The sequence below is a fragment of the Coregonus clupeaformis genome, unplaced genomic scaffold (assembly GCF_020615455.1).
Source record: "Coregonus clupeaformis isolate EN_2021a unplaced genomic scaffold, ASM2061545v1 scaf0627, whole genome shotgun sequence".
In the NCBI taxonomy this organism is placed as follows: domain Eukaryota; kingdom Metazoa; phylum Chordata; class Actinopteri; order Salmoniformes; family Salmonidae; genus Coregonus; species Coregonus clupeaformis.
Window position 1 is genome coordinate 241,281 of NW_025534082.1, and position 17,751 is coordinate 259,031.

The 17,751-nt window shown below is 45.3% G+C and overlaps 1 protein-coding gene across 2 annotated transcripts in view; it reads left to right on the top strand.

Annotated features, from left to right (window-relative positions):
- LOC121541971 (glutamine--fructose-6-phosphate aminotransferase [isomerizing] 2) overlaps positions 1-15,179 on the top strand; it is a 30,096-nt gene extending 14,917 nt beyond the window's left edge. For both annotated transcript variants that reach the window (XM_041851382.2, XM_041851383.2), the window contains 8 exons: positions 179-276; positions 8,487-8,607; positions 8,702-8,859; positions 9,048-9,162; positions 9,719-9,846; positions 13,441-13,608; positions 13,801-13,962; positions 14,119-15,179. In XM_041851382.2, the coding sequence (XP_041707316.1) occupies positions 179-276; positions 8,487-8,607; positions 8,702-8,859; positions 9,048-9,162; positions 9,719-9,846; positions 13,441-13,608; positions 13,801-13,962; positions 14,119-14,163 (995 nt within the window). In that variant the 3' untranslated portion in view covers positions 14,164-15,179. The remainder of the gene's footprint in view (positions 1-178; positions 277-8,486; positions 8,608-8,701; positions 8,860-9,047; positions 9,163-9,718; positions 9,847-13,440; positions 13,609-13,800; positions 13,963-14,118) is intronic.
- Positions 15,180-17,751: the final 2,572 nt, after the last annotated feature.

Genomic DNA, 17,751 nt, shown 5'->3' on the forward strand with positions numbered 1-17,751 from the left:
TGATGCTAAACATGACGACGAGTGGCAAGGAGTGGATTGATAACTCAAACAGACTGGTACCCAGGCTAAGTATGGCACACACAGTACACCAAACGGATATGTTTAGAAATAGATCAGTAGCTGAAGATCAGAAAGGCATCTTGTCGTTTTGTGTCAGAGATGTGATTTTGATCCACAGTGGTGCTGGGGGGCCTGAAAGACCATCTGAAGGAGATCAGGCGCTGCAGACGCCTCATCCTGATTGGCTGTGGGACCAGTTTCCATGCTGGAGTGGCGGTGAGTGCTAAACGGGTCAGGGGGCGATTGATGGACATTTTGCTGTAGACTGAGTAGAAGATTCACTAATTGACGCTTGTGTGGGTGTAACAAGATCCTGTATGGGTCCTGGTTCTGTATGGCTCAGTTGGAGCGGGACACTAATCCGGATGCATAAAAGAAAACCACTACGACCTCCGACGAGCCATCAAACAGGGAAAGCGTCAATACAGGACTAAGATCGAATCCTACTATGCCGGCTCTGATGCTCGTCAGATGTGACAGGACTCGCAAACTATCATGGATTACAAAAGGAAAACCAGCCGCGAACTGCCCAGTGACGTGAGCCTAGCAGACTAGCTAAATGCCTTCTATGCTCGCTTCGAGGCAAGCAACACTGAACCATGCATGAGAGCACCAGCAGTTCCGGACGACTGTGTGATCTCGCTCTCCATAGCCGATGTGAGCACCCATAAAACTTCAATTAATAGCCTGGGCGTTTATTTGCTTAAATCACTGAACACAACAGGTGCTTATTAGAGACGGGCTTCTATTTGAGCCAGGTGTCTATTTCCTTAATGCACACAGCTTTTGCTCATTCGCATAGTTAATTCCAGCATTCACTTCCAGCATTTTTATCAATTTCTGCAATAATGTGTTATCATTTACACACTGTGTCACGTTTCTTTTGTTTTAGTATGCCTCTATTTCAGACAACAACAAAAAACGTTTCCTTGACATAATAATTATTCTCCCCTTTGACTGTGCATTTTTGGCAGTTCTTACTTTCGCCACTAGAGGGTGATCGATCGATTTCTGGGGATCTGTACTCCCAAAGTTGTTGACTGTTTTTGTGCTTGCCAATTAGCTAGCAGTTCTCAGCTGTTAGCAGCCAATGGCTAGACAAAGGAGCTGATCGTGGACTACATGAAACAAAGGGCCGAGCACGCTTCCATCCACATCGACAGGGATGTAGTGGAGCGGATCAAGAGCTTCAAGTTCCTCTGTGTCCACATCACTAAGGAATTAACATGGTCCACACACAACAACACAGTCATGAAAAAGGCACGACAACGTCTCTTCCCTCTCAGGAGGCTGAAAAGATTTGGCATGGGCACTCAGATCCTCAAAAAGTTCCACAGCTGCACCATTGACAGCATCTTGACTTGCTTCCAATGGCGCCGGAGGGGACGGCTGCCGTTTTATGGACTCTTAACCAACCGTGCTATTTTGTTTGTTTTTTCACATTGTTTGTAAGTTATTTTGTACATAATGTTGCTGCTACCGTCTCTTATGACCGAAAAGAGCTTCTGGACATCAGAACAGCGATTACTCACCTTGAACTGGACAAATAATTTTTCTTTAATGAGTCGGACGAGAGGGATTTGCTCCAGACATCCGACAGGGCCCTCATCCCCGTCATTCACAGTAGAAAGAAAAGGAGATATCGCGGAAGGAGATCGGGGTGCTTGGTAAGGAGCCGGCGACGAGTGGCTAATCTACCTTTGCCATCGGTACTATTGGCCAACAAACAATCGCTTGATAATAAAGTGGACGAACTAAAAGCACGTATATCCTACCAACGGGACATTCAAAACTGTAATATCTTATGTTTCACGAGTCGTGGCTGAACGACGACATGAATAACATACAGCTGGCGGGTTATACACTGTATCGGCAGGATATAACAGCAGCCTCTGGTAAGACAAGGGGTGGCGGTCTATGTATATTTGTAAACAACAGCTGGTGCATGATATCTAAGGAAGTCTCAAGGTTTTGCTCGCCTGAGGTAGAGTATCTCTTTATAAGCTGTACCACACGATCTACCAAGAGAGGTTTCATCTATATTCTTCGTAGCTGTCTATTTACCACCACAAACCGATGCTTGCACTAAGACCGTACTCAATGAACTGTATACGGCCATAAGCAAACAGGAAAACGCTCATCCAGAGGCGGCGCTCCTAGTGGCTGGGGACTTCAATACAGGGAAACTTAAATCAGTTTTACCTCATTTCTACCAGCATGTTAAATGTGCAACCAGAGGCGAAAAAACTCTAGACCACCTTCACTCCACACACAAAGACGCGTACAACGCTCTCCCTCACACTCCATTTGGCAAATCTGACCATCATTCTATCCTCCTGATTCCTGCTTACAAGCAAAAACTAAAGCAGGAAGCACCAATAAAAAAAGTGGTCAGATGAAGCAGATGCTAAGCTATAGGACTGTTTTGCCAGCACAGACTGGAATATGTTCCGGGATTCTTCCGATAGCATTGAGGAGTACACCACATCAGTCACTGGCTTCATCAATAAGTGCATTGATGACGTCGTCCCCACAGTGACTGTACGTACATATCCCAACCAGAAGCCATGGATTACAGGCAACATCCACACTGAGCTAAAGGGTAGAGCTGCCGCTTTCAAGGAGCGGGACTCTAACCCGGAAGCTTTTAAGAAATCCCGCTATGCCCTCCGACGAACCATCAAACAGGCAAAGAGTCAATACAGGACTAAGATCGAATCGTACTATCAAATAAAATAAAATAAAATTTTATTTGTCACATACATGTGTTTAGCAGATGTTATAGCGGGTGTAGCGAAATGCTTGTGCTTCTAGCTCCGACAGTGCAGTAATATCTAACAATTTCACAACATATACCCAATACACACAAAAAAGTAAGGAATGGGATTTAAGAATATATACATATATGGACAAGCAATGACAGAGCGGCATGGACTAAGATACAGAATAATATTATAGAATAGAATGCAGTATATACATATGAGATGAGTATTGCAAGATATGTAAACAATATTAAAGTGACTAGTGTTCCCTTTCTTAAAGTGGCCAGTGATTTCAATAGGCAGCAGCAGCCTCTAATGTGCTAGTGATGGCTATTTAACAGTCTGATGGCCTTGAGATAGAAGCTGTTTTTCATTCTCTCGGTCCCAGCTTTGATGCACCTGTACTGACCTCGCCTTCTGGATGATAGCGGGGTGAACAGGCAGTGGCTCGGGTGGTTGATGTCCTTGATGATCTTTTTGGCCTTCCTGTGACATCGAGTGCTGTATGTGTCTTGGAGGGCGGGTAGTTTGCCCCCGGTAATGCGTTCGGCAGACCGCACCACTACACGCTCGTCGGATGTAGCAGGGCTTGCAAACTATTACAGACTACAAAGGGAAGCACAGCCGCGAGCTGCCCAGTGACACAAGCCTACCAGACGAGCTAAATTACTTCTATGCTCTCTTCGAGGCAAGTAACACTGAAACATGCATGAGAGCATTAGCTGTTCCTGACGACTGTGTGATCATTCTCTCCGTAGCCGATGTGAGTAAGACCTTTAAACAGGTCAACATTCACAAGGCCGCAGGGCCAGACGGATTAACAGGATGTGTACTCCGAGCATGCGCTGACCAACTGGCAAGTGTCTTCACTGACATTTTCATCCTCTCCCTGTCTGAGTCTGTAAACCAACATGTTTCAAGCAGACCACCATAGTCCCTGTGCCCAAGAACAATAAGCCACACTGATCCTCAACACGGGGGCCCTCAGGGGTGCGTGCTCAGTCCCCTCCTGTACTCCCTGTTCACTCATGACTGCATGACCAGGCACGACTCCAACACCATCATGTTTGCCAATGACACAACTGTGGTAGGCCTGATCACCGACAACGACGAGACAGCCTATAGGGAGAATGTCAGAGACCTGGCCGTGTGGTGCCAGGACAACAACCTCTCCCTCAACGTGATCAAGACAAAGGAGATGATTGTGGACTACAGGAAAAAGAAGAGGACCGAGCACGACCCCATTCTCATCGACAGGGCTGTAGTGGAGCAGGTTGAGAGCTTCAAGTTCCTTGGTGTCCACATCACCAACAAACTAACATGGTCCAAGCACACCAAGACAGTCGTGAAGAGGGCACGACAAAACCTATTCCCCCTAAGGAGACTGAAAAGATTTGGCATGGGTCCTCAGATCCTCAAAAGGTTCTAGAGCTGTACCATCGAGAGCATCCTGACTGGTTGCATCACCGCCTGGTATGGCAACTGCTTGACTTCCGACCGTAAGGCACTACAGAGGGTAGTGCGTACGGCCCAGTACATCACTGGGGCCAAGCTTCCTGCCATCCAGGACCTCTTTACCAGGCGGTGTCAGAGGAAGGCCCTAGAAATTGTCAAAGACTCCAGCCACCCTAGTCATAGACTGTTCTCTCTGCTACCGCACGGCAAGCGGTACCGGAGCGCCAAGTCTAGGTCCAAGAGGCTTCTAAACAGCTTCTACCCCCAAGCCATAAGATTCTTGAACATCTAATCAAATTGGTACTCAGACTATTTGCATTACCCCCCCCTCACTTTAATAACTCTACCTACATGTACATATTACCTCAATTACCTCTACTAACCGGTGCCCCCGCACATCAATCAATCAATCAATTTTATTTTATATAGCCCTTCTTACATCAGCTAATATCTCGAAGTGCTGTACAGAAACCCAGCCTAAAACCCCAAACAGCTAGTAATGCAGGTGTAGAAGCACGGTGGCTAGGAAAAACTCCCTAGAAAGGCGAAAGCCTAGGAAGAAACCTAGAGAGGAACCAGGCTATGAGGGGTGGCCAGTCCTCTTCTGGCTGTGCCGGGTGGAGATTATAACAGAACCATGCCAAGATGTTCAAAAATGTTCATAAGTGACAAGCATGGTCAAATAATAATCAGGAATAAATCTCAGTTGGCTTTTCATAGCCGATCATTAAGAGTTGAAAACAGCAGGTCTGGGACAGGTAGGGGTTCCATAACCGCAGGCAGAACAGTTGAAACTGGAATAGCAGCAAGGCCAGGCGGACTGGGGACAGCAAGGAGTCACCACGGCCGGTAGTCCCGACGTATGGTCCTAGGGCTCAGGTCTCTCAGTTGGCTTTTCATAGCCGATCATTAAAGAGTTGAAAACAGCAGGTCTGGGACAGGTAGGGGTTTCGTAGCCGCAGGCAGAACAGTTGAAACTGGAATAGCAGCAAGGCCAGGCGGACTGGGGACAGCAAGGTGTCATCATGCCCGGTAGTCCTGACGTATGGTCCTAGGGCTCAGGTTCTCAGAGAGAAAGAGAGAACGAGAGAATTAGAGAGAGCATACTTAAATTCACACAGGACACTGGATAAGACAGGAGAAGTACTCCAGGTATAACCAACTAACCCCAGCCCCCCGACACATAAACTACTGCAGCATAAATACTGGAGGCTGAGACAGGAGCGGTCCGGAGACACTGTGGCCCCATCCGAAGAAACCCCGGACAGGGCCAAACAGGAAGGATATAACCCCACCCACTCCGCCAAAGCACAGCCCCCGCACCACTAGAGGGATATCCCCAACCACCAACTTACAATCCTGAGACAAGGCCGAGTATAGCCCACAGAGGTCTCCACCACAGCACAAACCAAGGGGGGGCGCCAACCCAGACAGGAAGATCACGTCAGTAACTCAACCCACTCAAGTGACGCACCCCTCCCAGGGACGGCATGAAAGAGCACCAGCAAGCCAGTGACTCAGCCCCTGCAACAGGGTTAGAGGCAGAGAACCCCAGTGGAGAGGGGAACCGGCCCGGCAGAGACAGCAAGGGCTGTTCGTTGCTCCAGCCTTTCCGTTCACCTTCACACTCCTGGGCCAGACTACACTCAATCATATGACCTACTGAAGAGATAAGTCTTCAGTAAAGACTTAAAGGTTGAGACCGAGTCTGCGTCTCTCACATGGGTAGGCAGACTGTTCCATAAAAATGGAGATCTATAGGAGAAAGCCCTGCCTCCCGCTGTTTGCTTAGAAATTCTAGGGACAATTAGGAGGCCTGCGTCTTGTGACCGTAGCGTACGTATTGGTATGTACGGCAGGACCAACTCGGAAAGATAGGTAGGAGCAAGCCCATGTAACGCTTTATAGGTTAACAGTAAAACCTTGAAATCAGCCCTTGCCTTAACAGGAAGCCAGTGTAGGGAAGCTAGCACTGGAGTAATATGATCAAATTTCTTGGTTCTAGTCAGGATTCTAGCAGCCGTATTTAGCACTAACTGAAGTTTATTTAGTGCTTTATCCGGGTAGCCGGAAAATAGAGCATTGCAGTAGTCTAACCTAGAAGTAACAAATACATTGACTCGGTACCGGTACCCCCTGTATATAGCCTCGCTGTTGTTATTTTACTGCTGCTCTTTAAGTATTTTTTACTTTTATTTCTCATTATTTTATTTTTTATTTTTTAATTTTTTAATTTTTGTTATATTCTTTCTTAAAACTGCATTGTTAGTTAAGGGCTTGTAAGTAAGCATTTCACTGTAAGGTCTACACCTGTTGTATTTGGCGCATGTGACAAAAATAATTTGATTTGATTTGATTTCATCACTGCTTGGTATTCGACCGCTACAGAGGGTAGTGCATAAGTAAATCACTGGGGTCAAGCTCCCTGCCATCCAGGACATATATACCAGGCGGTGTCAGGAAGGCCCTAAAAATTGTCAAAGACTCCAGCCACCCAAGTCATAGACTGTTCTCTCTGCTACCGCACAGCAAGCGGTACCGATGCACCAAGTCTGGAACCAACAGGACCCTGAACGGCTTCTACCCCCAAGCCATAAGACTAGAAATAGTTAACCAAATAGCTACCCGGACTATCTGCATTCACCCTTTTTGCACTAACTCTTTTTACGCTGCTGCTACTGTTTATTATCTATCCTGTTGCCTAGTCACTTTACCCCTACATACACTACATGACCAAAGATATGTGGACACTTACTCGTCGAACATCTCATTCTAAAATCATGGACATTAATATGGGGTTGGTCCCCCCTTTGCTGCTATAACAGCCTCCACTCTTCTGGCAAGGCTTTCAACTAGATGTTGAAATGACGCTGCGGGGACTTGCTTCCATTCAGCCACAAGAGCATTAGTGAGGTCGGGCACTTAATGTTGGGCGATTAGGCCTGGCTCGCAGTCCACATTCCAATTCATCCCAAAGGTGTTCGATGGGGTGGAGGTCAGGGCTCTGTGCAGGCTAGTCAAGTTCTTTCACACTGATCTCGACAAACCATTCCTGTACAGACCTCGCTTTGTACACAGGGGCATTGTCATGCTGAAACAGGAAAGGGCGTTCCCCAAACGGTTGCCACAAAGTTGGAAGCACAGAATCATCTAGAATGTCATTGTATGCTGTAGTGTTAATATTTCCCTTCCCTGGAACTAAGGGGCCATGATAAACAGCTCCAGACCATTATTCCTCCTCCACCAAACTTTACAGTTGGCACTATGCATTGTGGCAGTTAGCGTTGTCTTTGCATCCGCCAAACCCAGATTTGTCCGTCTGACTGCCAGATGGTGCTGACGTTGCTTCCAGAGGCAGTTTGGAACTCGGTAGTGAGTGTTGCAACCGAGGACAGACAATTTTTATGCCGTACATACTTCAGCACCCGGCGGTCCCGTTCTGTGAGCTTGTGTGGCCTACCACTTTGCGGCTGAGCCGTTGTTGCTCCTAGACGTTTCCACTTCACAATAACAACACTTACAGTTGACGAACTGACTTGTACGAAACGTGGCATCCTATGACGGTGCCACGTTGAAAGTCACTGAGCTCTTCAGTAAGGCCATTCTACTGACAATGTTTGTCTCTGGAGATTGCATGGCTGTGTGCTCGATTTTATACACCTGTCAGCAACAGGTGTGGCTGAAATAGCCGAATCCACTCATTTGAATGTCCACATACTTTTGTGTATATATATATTGTATCTACCTCAATTACCTCGTACCCCTGCACATCGAGTCAGTACTGGTACCATGTGTATATAGCCAAGTTATCGTTACTCATTGTGTATTTATTCCTTGTGTTATTATTTTTCTATATTTTTCTCTCAGCATTGTTGGTAGGGGCCGTAATTAAGCATTTCACTGTTAGTCTACACCTGTTGTTTACCAAGCATGTGACAAATAAATGTTTCATTTTATTTGGTAGAGCATGGCGCTTGCAACGTCACGATTGTGGGTTCGATTCCCGAGCCCACCCATACGTAAAAAATGTACGCACACTTAACTTTGGGTCATTTTGGATAAAAGCATCTGCTAAATGGCTTATATTAAGACAAAGGACTCCAAAAATTATCCAGACTCCAGGCTGAACAGTTGGTTCTTCTTAGATTAAAATAGAGTGATTGATGATACCCACTGTGGATAAATGAAACCCTTCCTTAATGCCTCTAGACCAGACAGATTCTGGAGGAGCTGACTGAACTGCCTGTGATGGTGGAACTGGCCTCTGACTTCCTGGACCGCATCACTCCTGTCTTTAGAGATGACGTCTGCTTCTTCATCAGCCAGTCTGGTACGTGAGACTGCACATTATCTGGTCAGATATGGTGCTTGCTGCGATCGATTGTGCTTTATTTCACAAGATGCTACGACTCCACCCCCTCCAGGTGAGACAGCAGACACCCTGATGGCGCTGCGTTACTGTCAGGGCCGCGGGGCTCTGACGGTGGGCGTCACCAACACAGTGGGCAGCTCCATCTCCAGGGAGACAGACTGTGGCGTTCACATCAACGCCGGCCCTGAGATCGGCGTGGCCAGCACCAAGGTACAACACCACCACCACACAGGATAGCCTCAGTTAATGTGAGCTCAGTGGTGTTGGACTGAGCACGGCGACTATATTGATATAATGATTCACATGTGTACCTAGGAGATGGTGTACTGTGTTTATGTGAGTGCCTGGTAGACTAGAGTTTGTGTATGACTGCTCACAGTGCCCCATACGTTCTCCAGGCGTACACTAGTCAGTTTGTGGCCCTCACCATGTTTGGTCTGATGATGAGTGAGGACAGGATCTCCCTGCAGAAGAGGAGACTGGAGATCATCAATGGCATGAGGATGCTGCCAGGTCAGCCTCACTCTCTGTGCCTCTAGTTACCCCACTTATAACCTCCACCCCTCTCATAGCCCCTGTCAACTCCTTATCTATCAACCTCTATCCACCCCTCTCATTTTCAACTCTCCTATCTGTCTGTCTGTCTGTCTGTCTGTCTGTCTATAACCTCTAGCGACCCCTCTCATTTTACACTCCTTATCTGTCTATCTCCAATGAATTCCCTCACTGTGACATTCTTGTGAGCTAATGCAGAATGTGTATTGTGTTCCTCTCGTTAGGGTTCAGGTTAAAGTGCATATATTATATTATTCATGTGTATTGTGTTCCTCTCGTTAGGGTTCGGGTTAAAGTGCATATATTATATTATTCATGTGTATTGTGTTCCTCTCGTTAGGGTTCGGGTTAAAGTGCATATATTATATTATTCATGTGTATTGTGTTCCTCTCGTTAGGGTTCGGGTTAAAGTGCATATATTATATTATTAATGTGTATTGTGTTCCTCTCCTTATGGTTTGGGTTAAAGTGCATATATTATATTATTCATGTGCGTTATGTTCATCTCCTTAGGGTTGATTAAGGAGGTTCTGACTCTGGACGACCAGATCAGAAGCATTGCAAACGAGCTGTACCAGCAGAGGTCCCTGCTGGTTATGGGCCGGGGATACAACTATGCCACTTGTATGGAAGGGGCACTGGTGAGCACTGCACTCTTCAGCAGGGTAGAGCAGGGCTCTCCAACCCTGTTCCTGGAGAGCTACCCTCCTGTAGGTTTTAACTCCAACCCTGTTCCTGGAGAGCTACCCTCCTGTAGGTTTTCACTCCAACCCTGTTCCTGGAGAGCTACCCTCCTGTAGGTTTTAACTCCAACCCTGTTCCTGGACAGCTACCCTCCTGTAGGTTTTAACTCCAACCCTGTTCCTGGAGAGCAACCCTCCTGTAGGTTTTCTCTCCAACCCTGTTCCTGGAGAGCTACCCTCCTGTAGGTTTTCACTCCAACCCTGTTCCTGGAGAGCTACCCTCCTGTAGGTTTTAACTCCAACCCTGTTCCTGGAGAGCAACACTCCTGTAGGTTTTCTCTCCAACCCTGTTCCTGGAGAGCTACCCTCCTGTAGGTTTTAACTCCAACCCTGTTCCTGGAGAGCTACCCTCCTGTAGGTTTTAACTCCAACCCTGTTTCTGGAGAGCTACCCTCCTGTAGGTTTTAACTCCAACCCTGTTCCTGGAGAGCGACCCTCCTGTAGGTTTTAACTCCAACCCTGTTTCTGGAGAGCTACCCTCCTGTAGGTTTTAACTCCAACCCTGTTCCTGGAGAGCGACCCTCCTGTAGGTTTTCTCTCCAACCCTGTTCCTGGAGAGATACCCTCCTGTGGGTTTTCACTCCAACCCTGTTCCTGGAGAGCACCCTCCTGTAGGTTTTAACTCCAACCCTGTTCCTGGACAGCTACCCTCCTGTAGGTTTTCACTCCAACCCTGTTCCTGGAGAGCTACCCTCCTGTAGGTTTTAACTCCAACCCTGTTCCTGGACAGCTACCCTCCTGTAGGTTTTAACTCCAACCCTGTTCCTGGAGAGCAACCCTCCTGTAGGTTTTCTCTCCAACCCTGTTCCTGGAGAGCTACCCTCCTGTAGGTTTTAACTCCAACCCTGTTCCTGGAGAGCAACACTCCTGTAGGTTTTCTCTCCAACCCTGTTCCTGGAGAGCTACCCTCCTGTAGGTTTTCACTCCAACCCTGTTCCTGGAGAGCAACCCTCCTGTAGGTTTTCTCTCCAACCCTGTTCCTGGAGAGCTACCCTCCTGTAGGTTTTCACTCCAACCCTGTTCCTGGAGAGCTACCCTCCTGTAGGTTTTAACTCCAACCCTGTTCCTGGAGAGCAACACTCCTGTAGGTTTTCTCTCCAACCCTGTTCCTGGAGAGATACCCTCCTGTAGGTTTTCACTCCAACCCTGTTCCTGGAGAGCAACCCTCCTGTAGGTTTTAACTCCAACCCTGTTCCTGGAGAGCAACCCTCCTGTAGGTTTTAACTCCAACCCTGTTCCTGGAGAGCTACCCTCCTGTAGGTTTTAACTCCAACCCTGTTTCTGGAGAGCTACCCTCCTGTAGGTTTTAACTCCAACCCTGTTCCTGGAGAGCGACCCTCCTGTAGGTTTTAACTCCAACCCTGTTTCTGGAGAGCTACCCTCCTGTAGGTTTTAACTCCAACCCTGTTCCTGGAGAGCGACCCTCCTGTAGGTTTTCTCTCCAACCCTGTTCCTGGAGAGCTACCCTCCTGTGGGTTTTCACTCCAACCCTGTTCCTGGAGAGCACCCTCCTGTAGGTTTTAACTCCAACCCCAGTTGTAACTTATGCCGGGCGTGCGCCACATGACTTTGAAAATCCTAACATTGCTGAGCCTCTCACATTAAACAACCGTCTTTCCTGTAGTTTTCTGACTACACGCTAAACGATGTAGTCACACACTGTAAGATTCTTCACTTGGTCGTGAGGATTCTCCATACAACGCTGTCTCGCCAAAACAATGATGTGATGATGTGAACAGATTGTTTACGTAGCTAGAATGAGCTGTGGCTCAAAGCAGCCTCATAAACGTCTTCAGTCAGACATTCACACTTGCCATACAGAGTTTAAATATCTAGCCAAGACATTTTGAATTGAATAATATTGCTTGTGAACTTCAGAGCTGTAACGATTTGATGCTTTGGCTAAGGACAAGTACAAACGCACACTAGTAGTAGTCATCTCTCCGGCTGGAGACTCTACACAGTCTGTGTGATGCGATACGTCATCCTCTTTGGTTTCTTCTCTGGCGAGCTCTCATTGTCTATAGCTGATCACTGTTCTCAAAACGTGTCCTTGCACATCTTACACTACAAGCGCATTGCAGATTTATTTTATTATTATTTGAAAATATCGGGACGGCTCAAAGACGTGATCGGTACCTCTCAGATTGCGTCTCTGACCCATTCACATTAAACAAGCGTCGGTGACGGCCGGGTGCCACGAGTAGCCAACCACATGGGGATTTTGTCTCCGATCTCTAAAACTTGTCTGGGACAGCTAAATCGGGGCCAAAATCATGTAGTGTACGCCAGCTTAACCAGATTTTATTTAACCTTTATTTAACTAGGCAAGTCAGTTAAGAACAATGATGGCCTACCCTGGCCAAACCCGGACGACGCTGGGCCAATTGTGCGCCGCCCTATGGGACTTCCAATCATGTGATACAGCCTGGAATCGAACCAGGGTCTGTAGTGACGCCTCTAGCACTGAGAGGCAGTGCCTTAGACCGCTGCACCCAGCTAATTATTAGAATCAGGTGCGCTAGATTAGGGTTGGAGTGAAAACCTACAGTACAGTAGCTCTCCAGGAACAGGGTTGGAGTTAAAACCTACAGGAGGGTAGCTCTCCAGGAACAGGGTTGGAGTTAAAACCTACAGGAGGGTATCTCTCCAGGAACAGGGTTGGAGTTAAAACCTACAGGAGGGTATCTCTCCAGGAACAGGGTTGGAGTTAAAACCTACAGGGTATCTCTCCAGGAACTGGGTTGGAGTTAAAACCTACAGGGTATCTCTCCAGGAACAGGGTTGGAATTAAAACCTACAGGGTATCTCTCCAGGAACTGGGTTGGAGTTAAAACCTACAGGGTATCTCTCCAGGAACAGGGTTGGAGTTAAAACCTACAGGGTATCTCTCCAGGAACAGGGTTGGAGTTAAAACCTACAGGGTATCTCTCCAGGAACAGGGTTGGAGTTAAAACCTACAGGGTATCTCTCCAGGAACAGGGTTGGAGTTAAAACCTACAGGGTATCTCTCCAGGAACTGGGTTGGAGTTAAAACCTACAGGGTATCTCTCCAGGAACAGGGTTGGAGTGAAAACCTACAGGGCATCTCTCCAGGAACAGGGTTGGAGTTAAAACCTACAGGGTATCTCTCCAGGAACAGGGTTGGAGTTAAAACCTACAGGGTATCTCTCCAGGAACAGGGTTGGAGTTAAAACCTACAGGGTATCTCTCCAGGAACTGGGTTGGAGTTAAAACCTACAGGGTATCTCTCCAGGAACAGGGTTGGAGTTAAAACCTACAGGAGGGTAGCTGTCCAGGAACAGGGTTGGAGTTCAAACCTACAGGAGGGTAGCTGTCCAGGAACAGGGTTGGAGTTAAAACCTACAGGAGGGTAGCTCTCCAGGAACAGGGTTGGGGAGCCTCGGGGTAGGGAGATGGCTTTCACATTTCAAATAACTCTCGGGGAATCAGATGGCTTCATCAACTATCGTTTATATCTTCCTGTTACAGAAAATCAAAGAGATCACGTACATGCACTCAGAGGGCATCCTGGCTGGGGAGCTGAAGCACGGTCCCCTGGCTCTCATTGACAAACACATGCCTGTCATCATGATCATCATGAAAGACGCCTGCTACACCAAGTGTCACAACGCTCTGCAGCAGGTCACTGCACGCCAGGTGAGACAAACACATAGAGTATACACACAGAGAGGGGGGGGGGGGGACTCTCTCCCTCTCTCTGACTTTGACATTAAAGTAGCTTTTGTACCCCTGCTATTCAAAAATAATTCACCTGACGGAATATCACAATGGACAGAAATAGTTTAATGATTATATCATTATTGATGCTATTTTCCCCTTTCCTCTCAGGGGCGGCCCATTATCCTGTGTTGCCAGGACGACCCTGAGATCACTAAGAATGCTTACAAGACCATTGAGTTGCCACAGACAGTGGACTGCCTTCAGGGCATCCTCAGTGTCATACCTCTCCAGCTCATGTCCTTCCACTTGGCTGTGCTTCGAGGATACGATGTAAGTCACCAGGCCCCAATTGTCCTCTGTTACAGCCGACAGCAATCATAGCATGTGTTGTGTCTGAGGGTGTTTTAAAAAAAGCTGTGTGCATGCTGTGTGTGTGTGTGTGAGACCTTAACACTAATGTTGATTTTCTTTCCGTCTTCTTCTCAGGTGGACTGCCCCAGGAACCTAGCCAAGTCTGTGACAGTGGAGTAACTACTGCAACTACTAGTTTCAAACCAGTCAAAATACCGTAGTGCAGTCACACGTCTTTCTCTGTACTGTGTGTGTGTCTGTGTGTTGGCAGGTACTGAATTTGTACTTTTCGCGCCGTATTTATCAGGGTTGGGGTCAATTTGAATTGAAGGCAGTCAACTGAAATTCCAATTAAATGAGAGAAAATGTTGCATCTATTTTCAATGACTTTTCAATCAACTTAAAAGGAAGAGCTATTTATGTCAAAAGTTTTAACATTTGGGGATTTTAAATTCAAATCCTGAATTTACTGACTTCAATTTGAATTGACCCCAACCCTGGTATTTATGATAGATGTTAAACTCTGAAGATGAAATTTGTCGTGACTAAAGTGGTATGTTGGAGTTCTATCAGTGAGTTAAATTCAATGACGTTTACTCAATAAGTGCCTTGTGAATGTTTTTTTTTTTTTTTTTTTTTTTTATATACATAAGGAAGGGACATCTATATTATATTCTGTTTACTGCTCTGCACTGAACCAAAGGAACAATGTCAGAGCCTATTGTTAACATTTTGTCTAGAAATGTTTATAGTTGTGCAATATGTAGACTGACAGGGACTTGGTGTTTGTTTGTGATAGCGCCCACATCATTTTAATTTGCATGAAGCTTACTATACCTTTTTAAACAGTGAAGGAACAATGACTCTTAACATTACAGAAGGTAGAGAGATAATACACAGACTGCTGTTGGCTACATGGACAAGTTGTCATTAGAAGTTCTCTTTACAACGGGAAAATATCTGAGTACTTTTGAGGCTGTTACTGTATAACACCCTTATCATATGCAAACTATGTTAGACCAATCACTTGGACATGTACATTGCAATATATTTTTTAAAATTGTAGATATTTATTGTATTTTATATCTGATTATTTAGGTGAAGTCTTACTTGTCTAATTTTGAATAGGCCAGAATCTGTCCCCTAATCTTTCGCTATGTATATTACTTTTTTAAATACAATTATTTTTTACCCTTTATGTTGTGTGATGGATTCCACCTCAGATAGTGCTAGCTGAATTAAGTCCGATATACTCTTGATTTGATTTCATCTATATATACAGTACCAGTCAAAATATTTGGACACACCTACTCATTCAAGGGTTTTCTTTATTTTTACTATTTTCTACATTGTAGAATAACATCACAACTATTAAATAACACATATGGAATAATGTAGTAACCAAAAAAGTGTTAAACAAATAAAAATGTATTTGAGATTTGAGATTCTTCAAATAGCTACCCTTTGCCTTGATGACAGCTTTGCACACTTGGCATTCTCTCAACTAGCTTCACCTGGAATACTTTTCCAACAGTCTTGAAGGAGTTCCCACATATGCTGAGCACTTGTTGGCTGCTTTTCCTTCACTCTGCGGTCCGAATCATCCCAAACAAACTCAATTTGGTTGAGGTCGGGGGATTGTGGAGGCCAGGTCATCTGATGCAGCACTCCATCACACTCCTTTTTGGTAAAATAGCCCTTAAACAGCCTGGAGGTGTGTTGGGTCATTGTCCTGTTGAAAAACAAATGATAGTCCCACTAAGCCCAAACCAGATGGGATGGCATATCGCTGCAGAATGCTGTGGTAGCCATGCTGGTTAAGTGTCCCTTGAATTCTAAATAAATAACATTCTAGTCATTTAGCAGACGCTCTTATCCAGAGCAACTTACACAATAAATTAGGGTTAAGTGCCTTGCTCAAGGGCACATCAACAGATTTTTCACCTAGTCGGCTCGGGGATTAGAACCAGCAACCTTTTGATTACTGGCACAACGCTCTTAACCACTAAGCTACCTGCCGCCCAGACACAGACAATGTCACCGGCAAAGCACCCTCACACCATAACACCTCCTCCTCCATGCTTTACGGTGGGAACTACACATGTGGAGATCATCCGTTCACCAACACCGCGTCTCACAAAGACACGGCGGTTGGAACCAAAAATCTCACATTTCGACTCCAGACCAAAGGACACATTTCCACCGGTCTAATATCCATTGCTCTTGTTTTTTTTGCCCAAGCAGGTATCTTCTTCTTATTGGTGTCCTTTAGTAGTGGTTTCTTTGCAGCAATTCGACCATGAAGGCCTGATTTACACAGTCCATTCTGAACAGTTGATGTTGAGATGTGTCTGTGACTTGAACTCTGTGAATAATTTTTGGGGGATGCAATTTCTGAGGCTGGTAACTCTAATGAACTTATCCTCGGTAGCAGAGGTAACTCTGGGTCTTCTATTTCTGTGGCAGTCCTCATGAGTGCCAGTTTCATCATAGCGCTTGATGGTTTTTGCGACTGCACTTGAAGAAACTTTAAAAGTTCTTGAAATGTTCCGTAATTGACTGACCTTCATGTCTTAAAGTAATGATGGACTGTCGTTTCTCTTTGCTTATTTGAGCTGTTCTTGCCATAATATGGACTTGGTCTTTTACCAAATAGGGCTATTTTCTGTATACCCCCTCCTACCTTGTCACAACACAACGGGCCCTGTGTAGCTCAGTTGGTAGAGCATGGTGCTTGCAACGCCAGGGTTGTGGGTTTGATTCCCACGGGGGGCCAGTATGATAAACAAAACAAAAACATGTATGTGCTCATTAACTGTAAGTCGCACTGGATAAGAGCGTCTGCTAAATGACTAAAAAATAGAAAAACTTTTTAAAAAATGATTTGCTCAAACGCATTAAGAAGGAAAGACATTCCACAAATTAACTTTTAAGAAGGCACACCTGTTAATTTAAATGCATTCCAGGTGACTACCTCATGAAGCTGGTTGAGAGAATGCCAACAGTGTGCAAAGTTGTCATCAAGGCAAAGGTTGGCTATTTGAAGAATCTCAAATATAAAATATAATTTGATTAGTTTAACACTTTTTTGGTTACTACATGATTCCATATGTGTTATTTCATAGTTTTGATGTCTTCACTATTATTCTACAATGTAAACATAGTAAAAATAAAGAAAAACCCTTGAATGAGTAGGTGTGTCCAAACTTTTGACTGGTAGTGGATATCCCCATGAATAATATGTAACAAATATTTATAAAAAAATAAACAATTATTCACATTATTTTTGTTAATGTGTTTTATTTTGAAATCTTTAGTATGCAACATGAAGTGTTTGCACCAATGATGTATATAAACCCTGGATTGCAAATGCTATGGATTGGCCATTGAGAGGCTTTGAACCCACCTGTCGGCCATATTGTCACTCCCCAGTAGGAGCAGACCTCCATAGGTATTAATGAAATTATACAGTATTTCAATTAAATGTTTTAAGGGAAAAATTACATGTATTTAGTATTTTCTTGATGTAGTGGGGACAGAAACATTAGTAATCTCAAAAAATATATTAAGGAACATTTTAATATTGTACTTTTTTTATGTTTAGCTCACATAATATAATTTAAAAGTATGCATTAAAGTGTCTGTAATAGAACAAACGTGGCAAAAACGAATGTAGACATTGATAAATGCATTTCTATAGCTTCCAAAATATGTTTTACAAAGGTGAGGGAGTGCTAAGATGGACGCGCGGTGGCTTCAACACAGCAC